The following is a 17,346-nucleotide window of genomic DNA, read 5'->3' on the forward strand; positions in this document are numbered from 1 at the left end:
CATTTTATACAATTTGCATTTTTTGTATAAAGTGAGAGAGACGAGTGAGAGAGCGAGATTTGGGAGAGTGGCGAGCGAGATTCATCAGGAGAGAGGTGAAATAGCAACAGTTTGCTATGAGGTACAATTAAATCAAACTATATTTATAGCATTTAATTTGAATTAATAGTTTGCTATTATATACAATTTTCCCTTTAATTAAGGGTGTGAAGAACATATATATATATATAAAAAATTTCGGTTTTTCGGTTAACCGATTTTCTTTAGCTAAAAACCGAAAACCGAACCGAAAAACCGAAATATTGAAATTTGAAACCGAAACCGAACCGAAAAACCGAAACCGAAATTTTAAAAAATCTGGTTAGATCGGTTTTAACCATATTATGTCCAGGCCTAGCTGAGACTATTGAGCATTTGGGTCGAATGGAAAATACTTTTACAGTTTTACTTATAAAAGAAGGAACTATTGAGCATTTGTGTTGTAAAGATGCTTCCACTGGCAGTTATTTCTCTTGATGGAAGTGAGAAGATGAGATATCCTAATTTAGCATTCCTGAAATCTCTTCCTCATATCTATCTAAAATCTAGTTTAAGGAGATAGAACCAATAAGCTCCCAGGGCTTTGCTCTAGTGGTAAGAGCGCAATGTGTGATGTGTAGAATAGGCGTATGACATGGGTTTGAACCCTGTCGCAGGGAAAAGGATGGTATTTAAGTGAAGAAGGTTAGAGGAGCGAATCCATTATTGAACCGCACGCCGCTGGCGCTCAGAGATTTCTCGGTTGTTCAAAAACCAAAAAGCTGACCTAACTTACTGCTTAGCAGTTTGTCCAGTGGTTACATTTTGTATGTGCCTTCTTTAGCAAGTTCATCCTTATTTGTTTCCATTCAATATGCCATGTTTTTCTTGTGGTAAAGAATGTATTGCTTGGTGACTTGATTAATAATTTTGTAAGTATAGTTCTTGCCTTGTTTGTGACTACAGGAAGCTTTGGTTGGTGAAGGATCTGCGGAAGAGCAACTTTTTTCCTCAGAAAATATGGTAAAGGATGGAATAGGTAGTGAAATGGATTGCTACTTCCAAAAGTTGAAGGTACTATTGCAGTATTGGTTCTCTTTCCCATCTTGTCTCATTTTCAATTTCTTGTATGTGTTGCTTTCCTTTAAATATGGAGAGTAACTGTGAGTTAGCAGCCCATTGTGAATTCCAAATTCATCTTGCCCTTCTGGAAATGACAGATTAGACATTCTATTTAGTAGCAAATCTAACCTTTAAATCTTGACTTGGTAGTTTTACTATTGAAATCCTCCTAACTTATGAAACTGTTATTAGTTTTTGGAAGTTCCTTTAGGATAGTGATGTATGATACTTGTTAGAGTCCCACATCAGTGTGGAATGTGGTAACTTTTTTCCCTTATACGGTCTTGGACTCTTGGGCAATTTTAACCTTTTGAGCTAGTTTTCGTGGTTGAGTGAGGCCAAGGTCCATTTTCTCATCAATACTTATGAAAGAAAAGGAGTAAAGTGATATGTGATCTAAAGAAGTTGGCACTTGTCAGTTGTATTATAGGCTAGATAGCATTCACAAACTCATTTTTATTTCATGAACTGAAGTGATCTATTCATTGGGTGTGAGGGACTGTCATTTTTTCTTCCTTTAGCATTCAGTTTATCAGGGAAATACAGAAGCTTCCATAACAAATTATGAATTTTTCCACATGAAATAAATAAGTTCAAACCATATAATGAAGAGATGTTGGTCCTTTTTTCTTATATAGGTACTTAGAAGGAAAGATATAGGAGAGCCTATGAGGGGTAGTAAGTGATTTTGTACGGATTAGAGTCTAGTTTTTCTTTCTAGTCCAGTTTGATGTACCCATGAGGTTCATGTAGTAAAGATGTCCCAGGTGTTATTTGTAAAGAACTTAGTTGTAAGGGATAGGAGTGCCTTTCAGGGGGGATATTTTGCACAGATAAAGTGGTTTTTGTTTCCAGACAAGTTTTAAAGCACTCATGAGTGTCCTGTAGTTTCCTCGGGGATTAAACTAGTATCAATAACATTAAAAGAACACTTTCTTGATGACTCCTTTGGCAGGGCAGTCTTACATATGTTTTCTCAGGGATTAAACCATTATCAATAAAATGAATTATCACAATCTATGGAAGACATGGAATATGTGGGAAATTATGTAGATTGAAAAGATATGGTGAGTTTTTGCACTTTCGATGCTTTCATTGCTGTGTGACTGAAGTATACTCTTGACCAAATGAAAAGATTACCTAAAGGGAATTGTCGAGAAAGAAAAAATTATCCGATTGTTAATCAAAGGGCTTTAATCTTAGTGCCTAGTCCTTTTCGTTAGAGAATGTGAAATCTTTCTATTTCCCTTCTCCTCCTTAAGATGTTCATACAGATGGGGCATCCATATAATATGCCAGGGTAGCTCATCCACAATCCAGTCTGTACTTTGGAGTAGAAGGATTGATTGAGTTACAGAAGCTCAACTTTCTCTGAGAGCTAGTTGGCTGGCTAGTCTAGACAATATTGAAAGATGCCGGCATATTTGGTTGGATTGTTTACTGTTGTTTTGAATGTGACTCAGCATATATTTTTACAGTAAAATAAATTGGAACTCGTAGAGCTTTGTAGTAAGATGCAACTATTCTAAGTAGAAGACGTGCAATGTTCCTCATTCAATATTAAGAAGTGAAGAACAAGAGGAATCTTAGTACAGTTGGTTGGTTGGCTATATGAATTTTCACTTTGTTGGTGAGGGTTCAATTCCCCACCTTGTAATCCCCTCCCCCATTCCCCCTTCTCCTACCCCCAAATTTGTTTTTTTTTTTTTTTTGAAAAAAGAAGAGGTGAAGAATAACAGAAGTGACATAGGTTCTTCGGATTTTAATACATGGATTTCTGTCTTTTTAAAAAAAAAAAAGAAAAAAAAAAGACTATCTGTCTTCTATAAACAAAATCTTAAATTTTTGTTGGGAATAAAATTTCATGAGTAAGTTGTGAACTTTCAAGACCCAAATAGCCTAAGTTGCTCGGACTTGGGTGCGGGTGTCTGATACGGGTGTGGATCTAGAGGTCAGATCCTATAAGATTCGGGGATATGGGATCATGTACGGATACAGGTGTGGGGATTCGCCTAAAATAATTAAAATATCTAAAAATAGAGTTATAAAATCTAAATTATAAGATATTATATGGAGAACTTGAGGAGAAACATGAAAGGAGATTAAAGGAAAAGGAGTGACATAGAAATTTCTATATAAAAGGTATTCCATTTTCTTCAATTTCACCTTAGCCTTTGTATTGATTATAGGAGTCATTAAAATTGTCCAGACTTTCCCCATCGATTTTGGTCAAAGTACCCAAAATCCGTTGACCAAATTGGACACGGATCCCACACCCACACCCATGTCGTGTTGACACGGGTGCGACACCAAAAGTGAAGAGTCCGGGCAACTTAGCAAATAGCTATGTAGTTCTATGTTGGAACTCTGTTGTTTCATCTGTAAGCTATGCTTAGATATCTAGCAGTGTATTGACTCATGATATGTTAACGATTGAAATTTCTGGCCCTATTATTTCATAGTATCCATGTGTAAAATATTGTTTTAAGCAATAGGACTATTGACTCAAGCATTGGTGTACAACAAAAAATATGTTCCATCTTCCATGTGTGATATAGTTTGTTTTTTTGTCGTTAAAACTTAAAACTATCCAGGTTTGAGTTGGAATTGATGACATTAACTCTCAATGTAAAACTAAAACTTGAACATATATAGAAATTCCTTTAAGAATTCTATTACGATTGAGATTTGGTTTTCAAATGTTTTATTACAACTGAAGAATTATGATCAAAGTTATGACGATTAACCTCAAATAGGAGTTCATCACATAAACTGGGACAAAGTATTTTGTACTTATTAATTAAGTATATATCATAATACCTAAGCTATTTTAGTCGATGTTTGTTGGACTCTCTAAAAGTGCTGCCGCACCCATGTCAGTTGCTCTGAAAATGCACTAGGAAGACATTATTAGTCGCTTCTGAAAATGCTCTGAAAATCTCCAAACATAGATTTTAGTCGCTTCTTGCTTGTGTTGTCTGAGTAGGAAGACATTAAAAAAGAAATAAGCTCTAATGTTTGTCTGGCTTGGTGATATCATAAAAGCTACCATGTCTAATTGTATTTAGTTTGATGTTATGACAGGAGAAATACGGATTGCTATGCGTGTGCAAGGAAGTTACAGTGACTCCTCGTAGACAGAGATTTCAAGTATGTATTTTGTCCATGGACTATCATGTGTTATCTTTTATGGTCACATGATGTTTTGATAATCTCCCAGCATTTGACATAGAATCCCATGCTAAACCCATCTGGCCTAGGAGCTTTATCAATAGTACAAAGTTTAAAGCTATCGAGAACCTCCTGTTCTCCAAAGGTTCTTTGGAGCCGTTCCTTTTCATGTTAAGTGATTTGGGTGCCTCCCAATTAAATTGAAATCTGGCCTCAATGCCTCTGATTCTGTGTACAGTTATTGATAGAACCTTATTATCTCTCCCTTGATAACTCTATGTCCTCCAAAGATGCTCCATCATTACAAGTTGATCAATGTTGTCCTCTTTGTGTGCATCTGTTGTGCTTTACCCATAAAGCTCTGGACCTTTATCTCCGGTGAATTTCTGCACATTTACTACTTCAGATTTTGTAGAGAGATTTGCTGTCAATTCTACTTCCTCTTCATTCAAGTTCCTCTGTTGCTGGATTATGTCCAGTTAGGGTTGGCAATTGAGGTAGGGTGGAGCAGGGCACACCCTTAATGGGGCGGGGCAGGGGAAAGCTTTAAATGGGTCAGGACAGGGCAAGGTCTGAAAATGGGGGATGAGATAGCTAGAGCCTAGAGGAGAAGAATTCGTGAAGAAAGCTGGAAAAAAATCATCGGTTGGAGACATTTCGGCTCCTAATACGATGACACTGCAGTTTAAGTATTAGTTGGAATTTTTATTCCATTTCTTAGTTTTATTATATAGTAACAGTCACTTGAAATTAATGGAGTAATATTTTTTGAATTTTGTTGTTTTGTAAGTTAGTGAGTAATTAAAAGTAGTAATTTAAGGTTTGATTTGATATCTTTCTACATTTTAATTGTGACAGAATAACAAGTGTGCTACATGCACAAAAAATGCCCGAATTTCATGTTAATTTCTTCAATTCCAGCTAGCAGTTACCAGTCCATCCAAATTTCCCATACTTTACGAAGGTTGAGTGCAGCTAAAAATTCATGTAATGGGTTTGGGTTTAGCTTGGTCTTGCATTGTTGTTGTAAGTGGGGCGGGGCAGGGCAATTTTTTTATAAATGCTAAACAGGGTAGGTTAGGGCAGGTCAAAATGTTAATAGGGCGATGCTTGCCCCACCCCGCCCTATTGACATCCCTATTTCCAGTTCTGAAATCTGACTTAGAATGTTAGTTCTTCTTAAATTCCAAATTCCCTTAGTTGCCAAATTCCACTCTTTCAGCTTTACTTTCAGGGCTTTCAGTTTGCTTGTCTGAATGAAGTCTCGACTGCCTTCTGCTTCAAAGGAGTTCCACCAGCTTTTTACCTGAGTATTAAAACCTTCCATTCCCATCCACTAATTTTCCAAATTTGAAATGGGACTTTGTGGAGTCCCAGTTCTCACATATCAGAGTTGTTGGCCAATGACCTGAGATAACCCTTGGCGAGATACTGTTTAATGTTTTTAATTCCTCATTTCATTGAGGCAAGAGAGAAGCAATTGAGAAGGTGGATGGAGCTATAGTTCCTACGACTCCAACAGAAAAGATCCCAAGAGAACTCAAGAACAGGAACCAACTAGTAACTTCGTGAGCTATGGTACAAGAAGTAAGGGGGGGGGGTTGGTTGTTTCTTAGATGTTTTAAATGAAAGTTAACATAGTTTCATGGATTGTAAGGGAACTCAATGATCCAATGAAGAGGCTACTGATCAAAAACATGATGAATAATTGGAGGACAGACGTGTATTGTTTTCAGGAATAAAAAATTAATGGAGATTTAAGAGGGGTGATGATAAAAGAGATATGGGCAAATAGGAGGGTCAAATATGCACAATTAGAGGCATATGGAACAAGAGGGTTATTATTATCTTATGGGATAGCAACATTTGGGAGGGTGAAGTTTGTGAAGTAGGGGCTTACAGCTTACTGTATCATGTGTAAGCTGTATCATGTGTAAGTTCACAGGGAAAACTCAGGGTTTTTAATGGCATCTATCTAGTGTCTATGCTCCTAACTGTAGAGACGAAGGAGAAGAAGTATGGGGAGAATTGGGAGCAGTAAGGAGTTTGTTTAGTGGACCTTGGGTGGTGGCTGGGGATTTCAATGTAGTAAGGTACCCATCAGAAAAGAAGATCTGCAAGAGATTGAACAAGGCGATGGAAGATTTCTCCGATTTTATAGAGGATATGGAACTACAAGATTTACCACTGATAGGTGGTAGTTTCACATGGAGGAAAGGGGACAGACAAGATATTGCAGCAAGACTAGACAGATTCTTGATTTCTGAGGAATGGGAAGTTTCCTTTAGGAAGATTAAACAATCAATCTTACCTAGAGTTATATCTGACCATAATCCGTTGTTGTTGGAATGTGGAAACTGGGAGAAACAAACATCTTATTTCAAGTTTGAGAACTGGTGGCTACACTCAAGACTTTAATGAAAGAATTAAAGATTGGTGGAATTCTGTAACTTATGTGGGAAGACTAGACTATATACTAGCTTGCTGAAAGAATGGGGCAAAACACTTCATGGCTATCTTGGTATGCAGAAACAATGCACTCTCAACCAACTAGCTGATCTAGATTTGATTCAAGATTAAAGAACTTTATTTGAAGATGAGTGGTATTGACAGTGGAGTTGGAGGAAATTGCCAAGAGGGAGGAAGTGGCTTGGAGGCAAAGATCTAGGGCCCTTAAGGAAGGGGACAAGAATTCAAAATATTTCCATAGGATTGCTAACTGTCACAAGAGGTACAACAACATTGACAAATTGATCATGAATGGAGCTAATGTTACTGAACCAGCTGGGATCAAAGATGGAATAATTAGATTCTACCAAAAAGGCAGAAACTATATAGCGAGTCAAAAGTATGGAGACCTCAATTCAATCCTAGATTCTAACTCATGATCAGTGAAGGATAATATTGCATTGCAAGGCCAATTTGAAGAGCAAGAAATCAAAAACAGTGCGTTCTCATGTGCAAGAGATAAAGCACCAAAGCCCATATGGTTTCTCAATGGCCTTCTATAGGGAAGTGATTAAGGAGGAAGTGGTAGCTGCCATCTAGAACCTCCAGGGCTATTTTGAGAGAAGTTTCAATGCCACTTTTATAGCCCTGGTTCCTAAGAAAGTGGGCGCATCTGAATTGAAAGATTTCAGGCCAATTAGCCTAATTGGGAGCTTCTACAAAATCATCTCAAAGATCCTAACAGAAAGACTCAAGAGGGTTATGCCAAAGTTGGTAGATGATCAACAAATGGCCTTCATAAAGGGTAGACAAATTATAGATGCCATTTTGGTGGCCAATGAATGTGTAGATGTGAGAACCATATCCAAAGACCCAGGAATTCTTTGCAAGCTAGACATAGAGAAAGCTTATCATCACTTGAACTGGGAATATTTGTGGAGCACACTTCGGAGGATGGGGTTTGACAACACCTGGATAAAATGGATGAGGTTTTGTATGACCACAGTGAAGTTCTCACCATCTGGCTGGTTTGATCAATGGCTCATCATCTGGCTTCTTTTCCTCTGAGAGAGGATTGAGACAAAGAGACCCCTTTCTCCGTTTCTATTCATCCTAGCTATGAGAGGTCTAAGTGATATGCTGAAGATTGCTTAGGTTAATAACAAAATTAGGGGCTCCAAAGTGAGTGAGGGGGATTCACTGGGAGTGTCTATCTCCCACCTACAATATGCTGATGACACATTAGTATTTTGTGATGCAGAGAGTGAACATGACTGCATATCAATTGGGGGAAAAAGCTTTATTTATCCTGTGAATGAAGTACCACAGATCAGTCCCCTGGCAAACATATTAGGTGGCAAGATAGGGCAACTTCCCACCTCCTATCTTGGCATGCCTTTGGGAGCTAAGAGTAAATCTTTGAGCATCTGGAACTCTGTGGTGGAAAAATGTGAAAAAAAAGTTGGTTAACTAGAGAAGGCAATAGTCAATACTTATCCTTGGGTGGTAGAGTCACACTTATCAACAATGTTCTTGATGCCATGCCGACCTATATGATGCCCCTCTTTCCTATGCCTGAAGAAATTTTCTTTCGCAAGGTAATGGGGAAGGGGAAAAGAAATTTCATTTGGTTAAGTGGGATGCTTTTATTTCCAACAAAAAAGTGGGAGGTCTGGGAATTAAGGATTTGAAAGCCCACAATAAGAGCCTTCTGCTAAAATGACTCTGGAGACTAGCAACAGATGATCAGAGCTTATAGCTTATGGAAGGACATTATCTTTTCAAGATATGGAAAGGAAGGACCATGGACTACTAAGGAAGTTAATATTCCTTATGGTGTGGGTCTTGGAGAACTATTAGAAATCAGTGGCCAAGAATGTGGAGTAACTTTGTGATTAATGTGGGAAATGGGAGGAAAACCTTGTTCTGTAATGATATATGGATGGGACAAACACCTTTGAAATAACAGTTCCCAGACATTTATATTCCCAAAATCAGCAGAAAATGGCCACAATTAGAAATGAACACGAATGGAGCCTGATTTTCAGAAGGTTCCTCAATGACTGGGAAGTGGAGAGAATGACTCAGTTCTACAATACCTTCGAACAAGCCAAGAACCTCACTTCTGAGGAAGACAAATTGATATGAAAGCTGGAGAAGATGGCAAGTTCAAAGTGAAATCAACCTACAAATTACTAGACATTTCAACGGAAACCAAGGAGTTGTGGCCTTGGAAGATGATCTGGAAAGGGAAGATACCACATAAGGTGACTTGCTTCACATGGTTGTTGCAAGACAATCTGTAGATACCACATAAGGTGACTTGCTTCACAAGAATCAAGAGAAAAAGAAAGAATCGGAATTGATCGACTCATGATAACTTAATGAAAAAAGGAAAGGACTTATGCCCCAGATGTTTTTTTTTGGTGAATCTGAGACAGACAATAAATCATCTTTTTTTGCATTGTAAAGATATCAAGAAACTATGGAAGTATTTCATTAACTTGAGAGGTATCACATGGACCATGCCTAGAAATACTGCAGAAGTCCTAGCATGTTGGTATAGAGATGGAAATCAGCCAAGACACAAGGAGAGATGGAAGATTGTCCCTGCCTGCATCTGGTGGACAATATGGAGTGTGAGAAATCAGAGATGTTTTGAGAACAAGAGTATCCCTTTCCAAAGCATTAAAATGAACTGTTTAGTGATCTTTTACTTTTGGTGTATCCATACTATTCCCAAGGATCCGGGGGACATCACCTTATTCTTAGATAGTTTATGAGGGAGATAGGTGTTTAGATTCTTTTTGACAAATCCTCTATACTTTTGATGTAATTACTACATGAGTTCACTATTGGTGTACTTCTCTGGTTATAATACCAGTTAACTATCTCAAAAAAAATAAAATTCCTCATCCCATTTGGGTAAAGATGAGAAATCTATCCAGTCTAGATAAAAGAAGCTTTGACAGTTGTGTGTACCTTTGTACTCAAAATTCCAAACAAGTAGAAATAAGAATGTTTTTGGGGAATCATCCTGTACTGGTCTTTTGGATGAAAGAGAGAAATTTTCTGGATCGACATTTATAAGAATAGAGAACCTTTAAGTGGAAATGTGGTGGTAGTATTCAACTTCATATTGTCAATATTCATGTTTTTGAGTTAGCTTTTAGTAGGTAATTTGCTCCCTTGGTGACTCAAACCCACAACCTTAAGGTTAGAAGATGGAGGTGCTTTCCATTTGAGCTTGTCAACATGTCCTTGAGTTAACTTATTTTATTCTTCTTGAGTTGTTTCAAATTACTTACGGAGTAAGAGGGATTCACTAGATTTTTCATTCAATTGATCTGTTTGTCTACAATGCCCATAGCTTTCATAAACTTTTTAGTAGATTTGATGATATGCTTTTCTAATTCCAGTTCTCTAATCACTTGGGCTTCCTTCCGCCTCATCCTAGAATCCAGGCATTCATTAGCTAAAAGAACTACATCTATTATTTATCTCCCTTAGCAAAGCATGTATCTTGGCAATAATATTATAGATTCTTCCTAGTAAGCTAATTAGCCTGTAATTTAATTTCTTTGCTTTCTTCTGTTTAATTCTTAAAGTTGTAAAGGTAGCAGCAGTAAAGCTCCTTTCAGAGCTCTCTTTATGATGAAGATTCTTAAAGTTTTGGATCACATTGTTTTCAAAATTAGCCAGTGTTTCTGATTAAATGCCATAAAATCATTGGGGATATGTCTCCACTATTTTTTGGGTTAAATATTACTCCATCCATCCCATTTATGAACTGGGTGCATAATTCAAGAAAGAAAGAAAGACTATTGAAGTTTGTAGTTTAAAAACAAGCCAGAGATATTTGTGTGGCCCTAAATCATTTCATTAAGGGTAAAATGAGAACTTCAAAATTAAATTGTTTTATAATATAAAAACATAACATTCGTTTTTTGATAGACTAAAAAGGAAAGCATGACTCATAAAACAGGACAAATAGAGTAGTACACAAGTGGTGTTTTCTAGTAGAGAATCAAACATGTTTCTCTAGTATTTTCTGGAAAAATGCTTGAGAAATTTTGTCCTTTTATCAGTTTCTCAAACCTTATGTTTTTTTTCCTCTTTTATTCTTGTATTTTTTTTTGAAAAGGTAACTTGTATTATAAACACAGGAATACTCGGGACGTATTCCAGTAATACTTACAATCAAAAATACAAAAGTGTTGTTGTTTTCCTATGAACTCCTTAAGGACTCTAACATACTAGGGATATCCTCATCTTCATGAGGATATTCATGTTTACACCAAAAATAGAAAAGAGCTAAACATTTCAGCTTCATCTTTTCCATAGAGCAGCTCTTGTTCTCAAGACATCTTTGATTCCTTTCCAGCCAAATAGTCCACCAAATGCAGGCTGGGACAATCTTCCATCTCTCCCTGTGCCCCGACTGATTTCCATCCCGATTCCAACATGCCAAAGCTTCCTTTATGTTTCCTGGCATAGACCAACTGATGCCCCTTTTATTGATGAAAATTTGCCAAAGTTTCACTGTCTCCTTACAGTGTAAAAAGAGATGATTTATTGTCTCTGTCTCACATTCACAAAAAAAACATCTGGAGCACAAATCGAGGCCCTTCTTCATACGGTTATCCTGCGTGAGAACAACCTGTTTTGCTAAGAGCCAAGTAAAACAGGCCACCTTGAAGGGCACCTTAACTTTCCAGATCATTTTCCATGGCCAGTAGCTTGATTGAGTGTGTGTCCTCTGTGAGTTTCTGTAAGCTGTTCCAACTGAGAATCTCCCCTGTGTATCTGGAGCCCATACTGTCTCCTTACAGTGAAAACGACTTTGTTATCTTATATAATGATTTCGCTTATTGTATCATCTTCCCTTTTTGTTGATGAACATTAACCTGACACCAAAATAGAAGGCTGTACAGTATTTTTTTAATCAACGAATTTGGCCTTTTGGGCAGCTTTTATTTATCAAGAAAACCTGTACAGTTGATTTAGGCTGTATAATATTTAAGAAATTCCTAGGTTCCAGTTTAGGCTTGTCATCATATGGCAAGAAAAAGAGAGTTGTGTGAAATTCAAGGTGCTACTTAAATATTTCTAGTGCTTAAAATTCATTAAGTAAGAGCTTTACAGGGACACAAATTTCAGTCTTTAGTATTGATGATTTAGTTACAGTTCTATTAGTAGCTCCTTGTTATTGGTCTTGTATTAATTTAGTTTAAGATTGAAAATATCATCAAATAAGTGAACTTCTTTTATAGGTACTCGATGCATTGGTCAGTCTATTCTGCAGGTCAAATATCTCTGCAGAAACATTGTGGGATGGTGGTTGGCTTTTGCGCCAGTTGCTTCCATACAGTAAGGCGGATTTTAGAAGTCATCATCTTGAATTATTGAAAGTAAGTTGTTTCTGCAAACAACTAGAAATTTACCTCTTGTACTTTTTCCTTTATTTTATCTATGTTGGTTGAATTTTTTATCTAATTGTGTCAGCAGTAGTTGGTGCGACAAAGGCTTATAGCATTAAAGATTGCACTAAGCAAGTTTTTTGAAATTATGAGGATTATGCCTCGATCACCCTACTCCCTTGGTCCCATTTTATGTGATACTTTCCCTTTTACTCTAAAGGACATTTTTATCTTTGAAACTGCTCAATTTTTATTTCCATTTATGCTTAAGGACATGACTTGTTGGGACCCTCACCATCACTCATTTACTATTGAATGACTTGTGGAACTCTCTTCATCACTTATTTAAAAGAATACTTTTGGTGCTTTGCATATATTTGGTTAAAATTCTCTTTCATCTCTTAAACTACATGCAAGTCAACACCGTATAAATTGGATGGAGAAAGTAAGAATTATATCTTGTTGGACTTAAAATGCAAGTCAACACTGTATAAATTGGATGGAGAAAGTAAGAATTATATCTTGTTGGACTTAAAATTTTCGAAGAGTCTTCATAGGAGGGTTGCTTTTTCGTTCTCTTTTCCAGATGATAAAAACAAATTCAACTTTAATTGTAATAGTCATTTCTTGGTTAACCTGTTCTTAATGAGGTGAGTGTTTGTAATGTGTGAAGGATACATTCCACAATTGTACTAGCTGTATTCTTGATGAAACAAAAGGAAGTTGGCCTGATCTGCTAATTATGGTACTATGTGATGAGTGGAGGAAGTGCAAAAGAAGTATGTTATGCCCATACTTCCCCTTATTAAATGTTTCCGTTATTTCCTTTTAGATGATAAATTAATGTGAAGAGCATGTCACTTGCAGCTATTGAAGCTTCTTCTCCAAGGAAAGATCCTAAATCAATGCTTTTGCCAGCACACAAGTCCCTTTCTGAAGGTATGATTGTTCCTCTCTTCCCTTCTTGATCTCTTGGCTTTAATTACCTTAAGGTTATGAAAAAGAGAACAAGCCCAAAATAGTCCCTTATCTTTGGGTTAAGACCCAAAGTCATCCTTGAATTTTTACATGGAACACTAATAGTCCCTCATATTTGCAATATTGGTGCACTTTTGGTTCTTCCTCAAACTTTTGCCTATTTTTAACATTGATTTTATCCACAATTTATGTATGGAATGTTTAATCTTCTTTTTATTTATTTAGTGGAAATTATATCCCCATGTGAGAGAAGGTGAGAAGAACACCTTGTTTTATTTAGTAGAAATATTACTGCAGCTAAAATCGAGAGGTTTATCACATTGATTTCACGTGCAATAATACAAAATTTTCTTTTCTTGCAACGTCATATGTCAAGGTGTTCTTAGTTTAGTTGCAATTATATTTCTACCGAACAGAACAAGGTGTTCTTCATCACCTTCTCTTACATGGAGTTATTATTTCTACTAAATATATAAAAAGATGATTGAACATTCCATATATAAAATCATGGACAAAATCAACATTAAAAAAATAAGCAAAAATTTGGGGGAGACCAAATATACACCAATATTGCAAACATGAGGGACTAGTAGTGCTCCATGTGATAACTCAAGGGTGACTTTTGAGTCTTAACCCATAGATAAGGGACTATTTTGGGCTTTTTCTCTATGAAAAGTAACTTCTAATTATTTACAGTCTACTGCACGTTTGATTGGCATCTTCCGACTCTTCCGCTTTTAATTTTGTTGTACTGTTTTTTCCATGTCAGAAGTTGCTTCTGGGGAATCATCTTTTGCTGCTGGTGAAAGATTGTTCGAGATTGTCAAGGTTGTCCTGCATCTTATCAGACATGAATGCTGATATTTAATGAATATTTGAGGCCTCCAAATGCTTGAGATGGAAAACTAGTGTCCACTGGGAATCTCCAATAATTAATAAACTCGGCTTTAAATTGATATCCTGCTAATCTTTGTTTTGATAATCTACAGGTGTTTGTACTACTTCATCAGCTTCATATTTTTTCAGAAGGAAAATTGTTGCCCGATCAACCTCCTATACATCCTACAGTTGATGTCATGGAAACATCCCGAGCAAAAAGGGCTGGCATTGACAGTTTGGGTCCAAAACAAAGCGCTGAATTAAGTCTTGGTCAGTTTCTGTTTTTTGTTCTTCCTATATTCTTCTTTACAGCATTTCTGAACCTCAAAAAAGAAGAAAAGAATTCATAACCTCCCAATGCCACACCAAATACTAGACCAAATGGTATTGACATAATCTGCTCTATGAAGGAACCTATTGTCAACGTTCTAAACCTGCTTTGCTCTGTTGTTCTGTAGTTGATGCGGTTCCTTGTAGAATTGCATTTGAGAGGGGCAAAGAACGTCATTTCCACTTTCTAGCCATCACTATAGGAACCTCTGGATGGCTTATCCTTGCTGATGAATTACCTGTGAGGCCAAGCTTTGGTGTGGTTCGTGTAGTTGCACCTCTGGGTGGTTGCAATGTAAGTATACCTTTTTTTGGGCTAATACTGCTATCCATTTTTTTAATAAGCTATGTCCTATTTTATTAGGTAGATTTTGTATTAAAAATGACTAAGCTGCTTTAGATAAAACTCAGACCTTGCATTGAGTAGCTTTAGAAGAACTACCAAATAGAAAGCAAACAACCTACTCGAAATGAACCTGAAAATTCGACCTTGCAATGGTATCCCTAATGCCAGTGATCTTTTGAAATGGAAATCTCACTAATTACTACTTCCCAATCGGTGCTAGACTGGAATATTCTTTGAAGAAAAAATCAGTAGTTATAATCTATTTGGTCTATGGTTGTCATTTTCTTGCTTTCCCACTTCAGCCCAGAATTGACGAGAAGCACATGAGGTGGTTACACCTTCGAATACGTCCATCCTCTTTCCCTTGCATAGATGGTGCAAAGCATACAGCCCATCCTAAAGTCAAGTCAAAAGCTTTGGTCGATGGGCGGTGGACTCTGGCTTTTCGAGATGAAGATTCTTGCAAAGCTGCTTTTTCTATGATTGTTGAAGAGCTCAAGTTACTGAGCAGTGAGGTTGAGAGAAGAATAAAACCTATGCTTGTCATTGAAAGAACTATTGATACTTCAACAAAATAGATTCAGGTGTCGTGAGAGTACATCTACAAGAATATGACCATATAGGGATTTTTGAGATTTTCACCAGTTTGATATTTCATTTTCTGTCTCTCTCTACCCCAATATCATTTTACAGCAGGTGGTGGAGATAATATTAAAGCTTTACCACCCTTTTGTACATGTTAAAGGAAAGCCCTAGGTGTCTGTAAATTAGAGTATGTGATAGTGCCCATTCTTGTATATTAGGTTACTTTTATCATTTCTGATTTATTAACTTCACTAATATGTATGGTCAATTTTTTAGTTCTTTGAATCCTCCTCCTTCCTCACATATGTAAAGATGTTGTAGCAACTCTGCAAAATGTAAAAGTTGTGTTGTGAGCGAGCTTCTGTTTTCACCAAGTTTGCTCAGTTTTCAGATACTGTAAGTATGTTAAAAATTGGAGTTGCGTGCATTTATGAAGTATCTGTCAGTGTTTCATTCTATTGCAGCAAGTGTTTCATCTGTATCATCTAATGTGATCAAATTATTTCTATAGTTTTTTTTTTATCTGTTTTACTTTTTAGCTGTTGAAAATCGATATAAACATTTACATGCATCAAACTACATGAAGAGCCAATTGCAGCATTAGTCAAATTCATCATTCGGAAAAATGGTATGCAGTGAAGAATACGCTGTACGTATTCATAAGATCCCTATATAAAGGAAATTTTACACGGAACAGAACCTTCGGAACCTTGATATCAACCGGTACTCATCTTTTTAAACGTTTTTGGGTATTCAGTTTTAAAGTTGGGCAAATTATGTACGTTTTTTTTTTATTTCATTCAATGTCTGCGGTATTGTTTCCACAAATCTCATAAAAAAGGGTTTACATGACTGCTAGCTTTGGACAAAGATGTAGTATAAGAAGACCTTTATTAATAAAGAACTTTACCCCTTAATGGATATGGCTAGCGATGGGAATGGGGCTGGGCGGGTTTTGTCAAACCCACAAAATTCTCAATTCGCTCTACCTTGTCTTACATAGCATTTTTTTCTATTCTCAACCTGCTTGGCTACAGCGTAATAAATCCGCTCTGTCCCACTTAAGTTTTTTTTCTTACTTTATTACTTACGTATACAAATATTTTAAAGTTTTATAAAGTACCATTGAATAATTTAACAGTTGATTTAAAACTATTTTATTAGGGTTTTAGCTAGCAAAATTGATAAAATATAATTTTAGATAGTAAAGTCACGGACAATTTTTTTTTAAAAAAAAGTTTTTACCATTAACAGAGGTTTAATCAATAATTGAAAATAAACCCTAGATCCAAATCTTTAAAAAGTAAAAAAAAGTGGCAGTCATCTAAAACTTTGTTGACAAATATTGTAGGAGAACCCGCCCTCGCCCTGCACCCGCATAATATTTAAAAATCAAGGCTTTGACCCGCCTTGCCTCGCAGTCACATCCGCTTAGAGATTGACCTGCATAGCTTTACACCCATACCGCCCCATTGGCCATCTTAGGTATGACATAACTATTCTGTTGGATTGACCATGTAACTCATGATAGATTAATTATTCTGAGTACTCATGATGGATTAACTGTTCTGAGTAAAGATTGTAAATTTTATGTTGTTGGATAGTCGATGTTTCTTTCTTTTCACTTCAATTTGTAGTCAATGTGTTCTATACACATTAACCCACTTCCCACCTCCAACAAATGTCCCACATTCTATTTTCTCTCATCACAGCTATCGTGTCCCTTGACCCTTTCCACTAATTTTTACCCCTACTAGTAATGGAAGTTGCCACTTATCTACAAGAATATTTATAAGAGAATCCCATAGTTCTTCGTCTGGCCCTTTGGTCACAAATTGCATGCATATAATATTGTCACCATCATTTCTTCACTATTTTCTTAATGTGTTACCCTAACAATAAGATGTTTTATAATATATATAACAATGTTTACATGCACCTCATCATTAGTAAATATACATATCTTTTCCTGAACAATTGGCTATAACATTTGGCACCCCTGAAAATGCTTCTATATCTGTCTAGAGTATTTGGATCTTGAAAAAGCTC

At 36.5% G+C, this 17,346-nt stretch overlaps 1 protein-coding gene across 2 annotated transcripts in view; it reads left to right on the forward strand.

The window, feature by feature from the left end:
* The window catches only part of LOC102605720 (uncharacterized), a 35,961-nt gene extending 20,206 nt beyond the window's left edge, over positions 1-15,755 (forward strand). Inside the window, exons 13-21 of one of the 2 annotated variants that reach the window (XM_006344461.2) lie at positions 985-1,092; positions 4,225-4,290; positions 12,033-12,170; positions 12,853-12,958; positions 13,047-13,118; positions 13,927-13,985; positions 14,147-14,306; positions 14,495-14,661; positions 15,015-15,755. In XM_006344461.2, the coding sequence (XP_006344523.1) occupies positions 985-1,092; positions 4,225-4,290; positions 12,033-12,170; positions 12,853-12,958; positions 13,047-13,118; positions 13,927-13,985; positions 14,147-14,306; positions 14,495-14,661; positions 15,015-15,290 (1,152 nt within the window). In that variant the 3' untranslated portion in view covers positions 15,291-15,755. The remainder of the gene's footprint in view (positions 1-984; positions 1,093-4,224; positions 4,291-12,032; positions 12,171-12,852; positions 12,959-13,046; positions 13,119-13,926; positions 13,986-14,146; positions 14,307-14,494; positions 14,662-15,014) is intronic. The other variant, XM_015307414.1, reaches the window with a different exon arrangement.
* The last annotated feature ends 1,591 nt before the right edge of the window (positions 15,756-17,346 follow it).

Source organism: Solanum tuberosum, unplaced genomic scaffold (genome assembly GCF_000226075.1).
Source record: "Solanum tuberosum cultivar DM 1-3 516 R44 unplaced genomic scaffold, SolTub_3.0 scf00058, whole genome shotgun sequence".
NCBI lineage: Eukaryota > Viridiplantae > Streptophyta > Magnoliopsida > Solanales > Solanaceae > Solanum > Solanum tuberosum.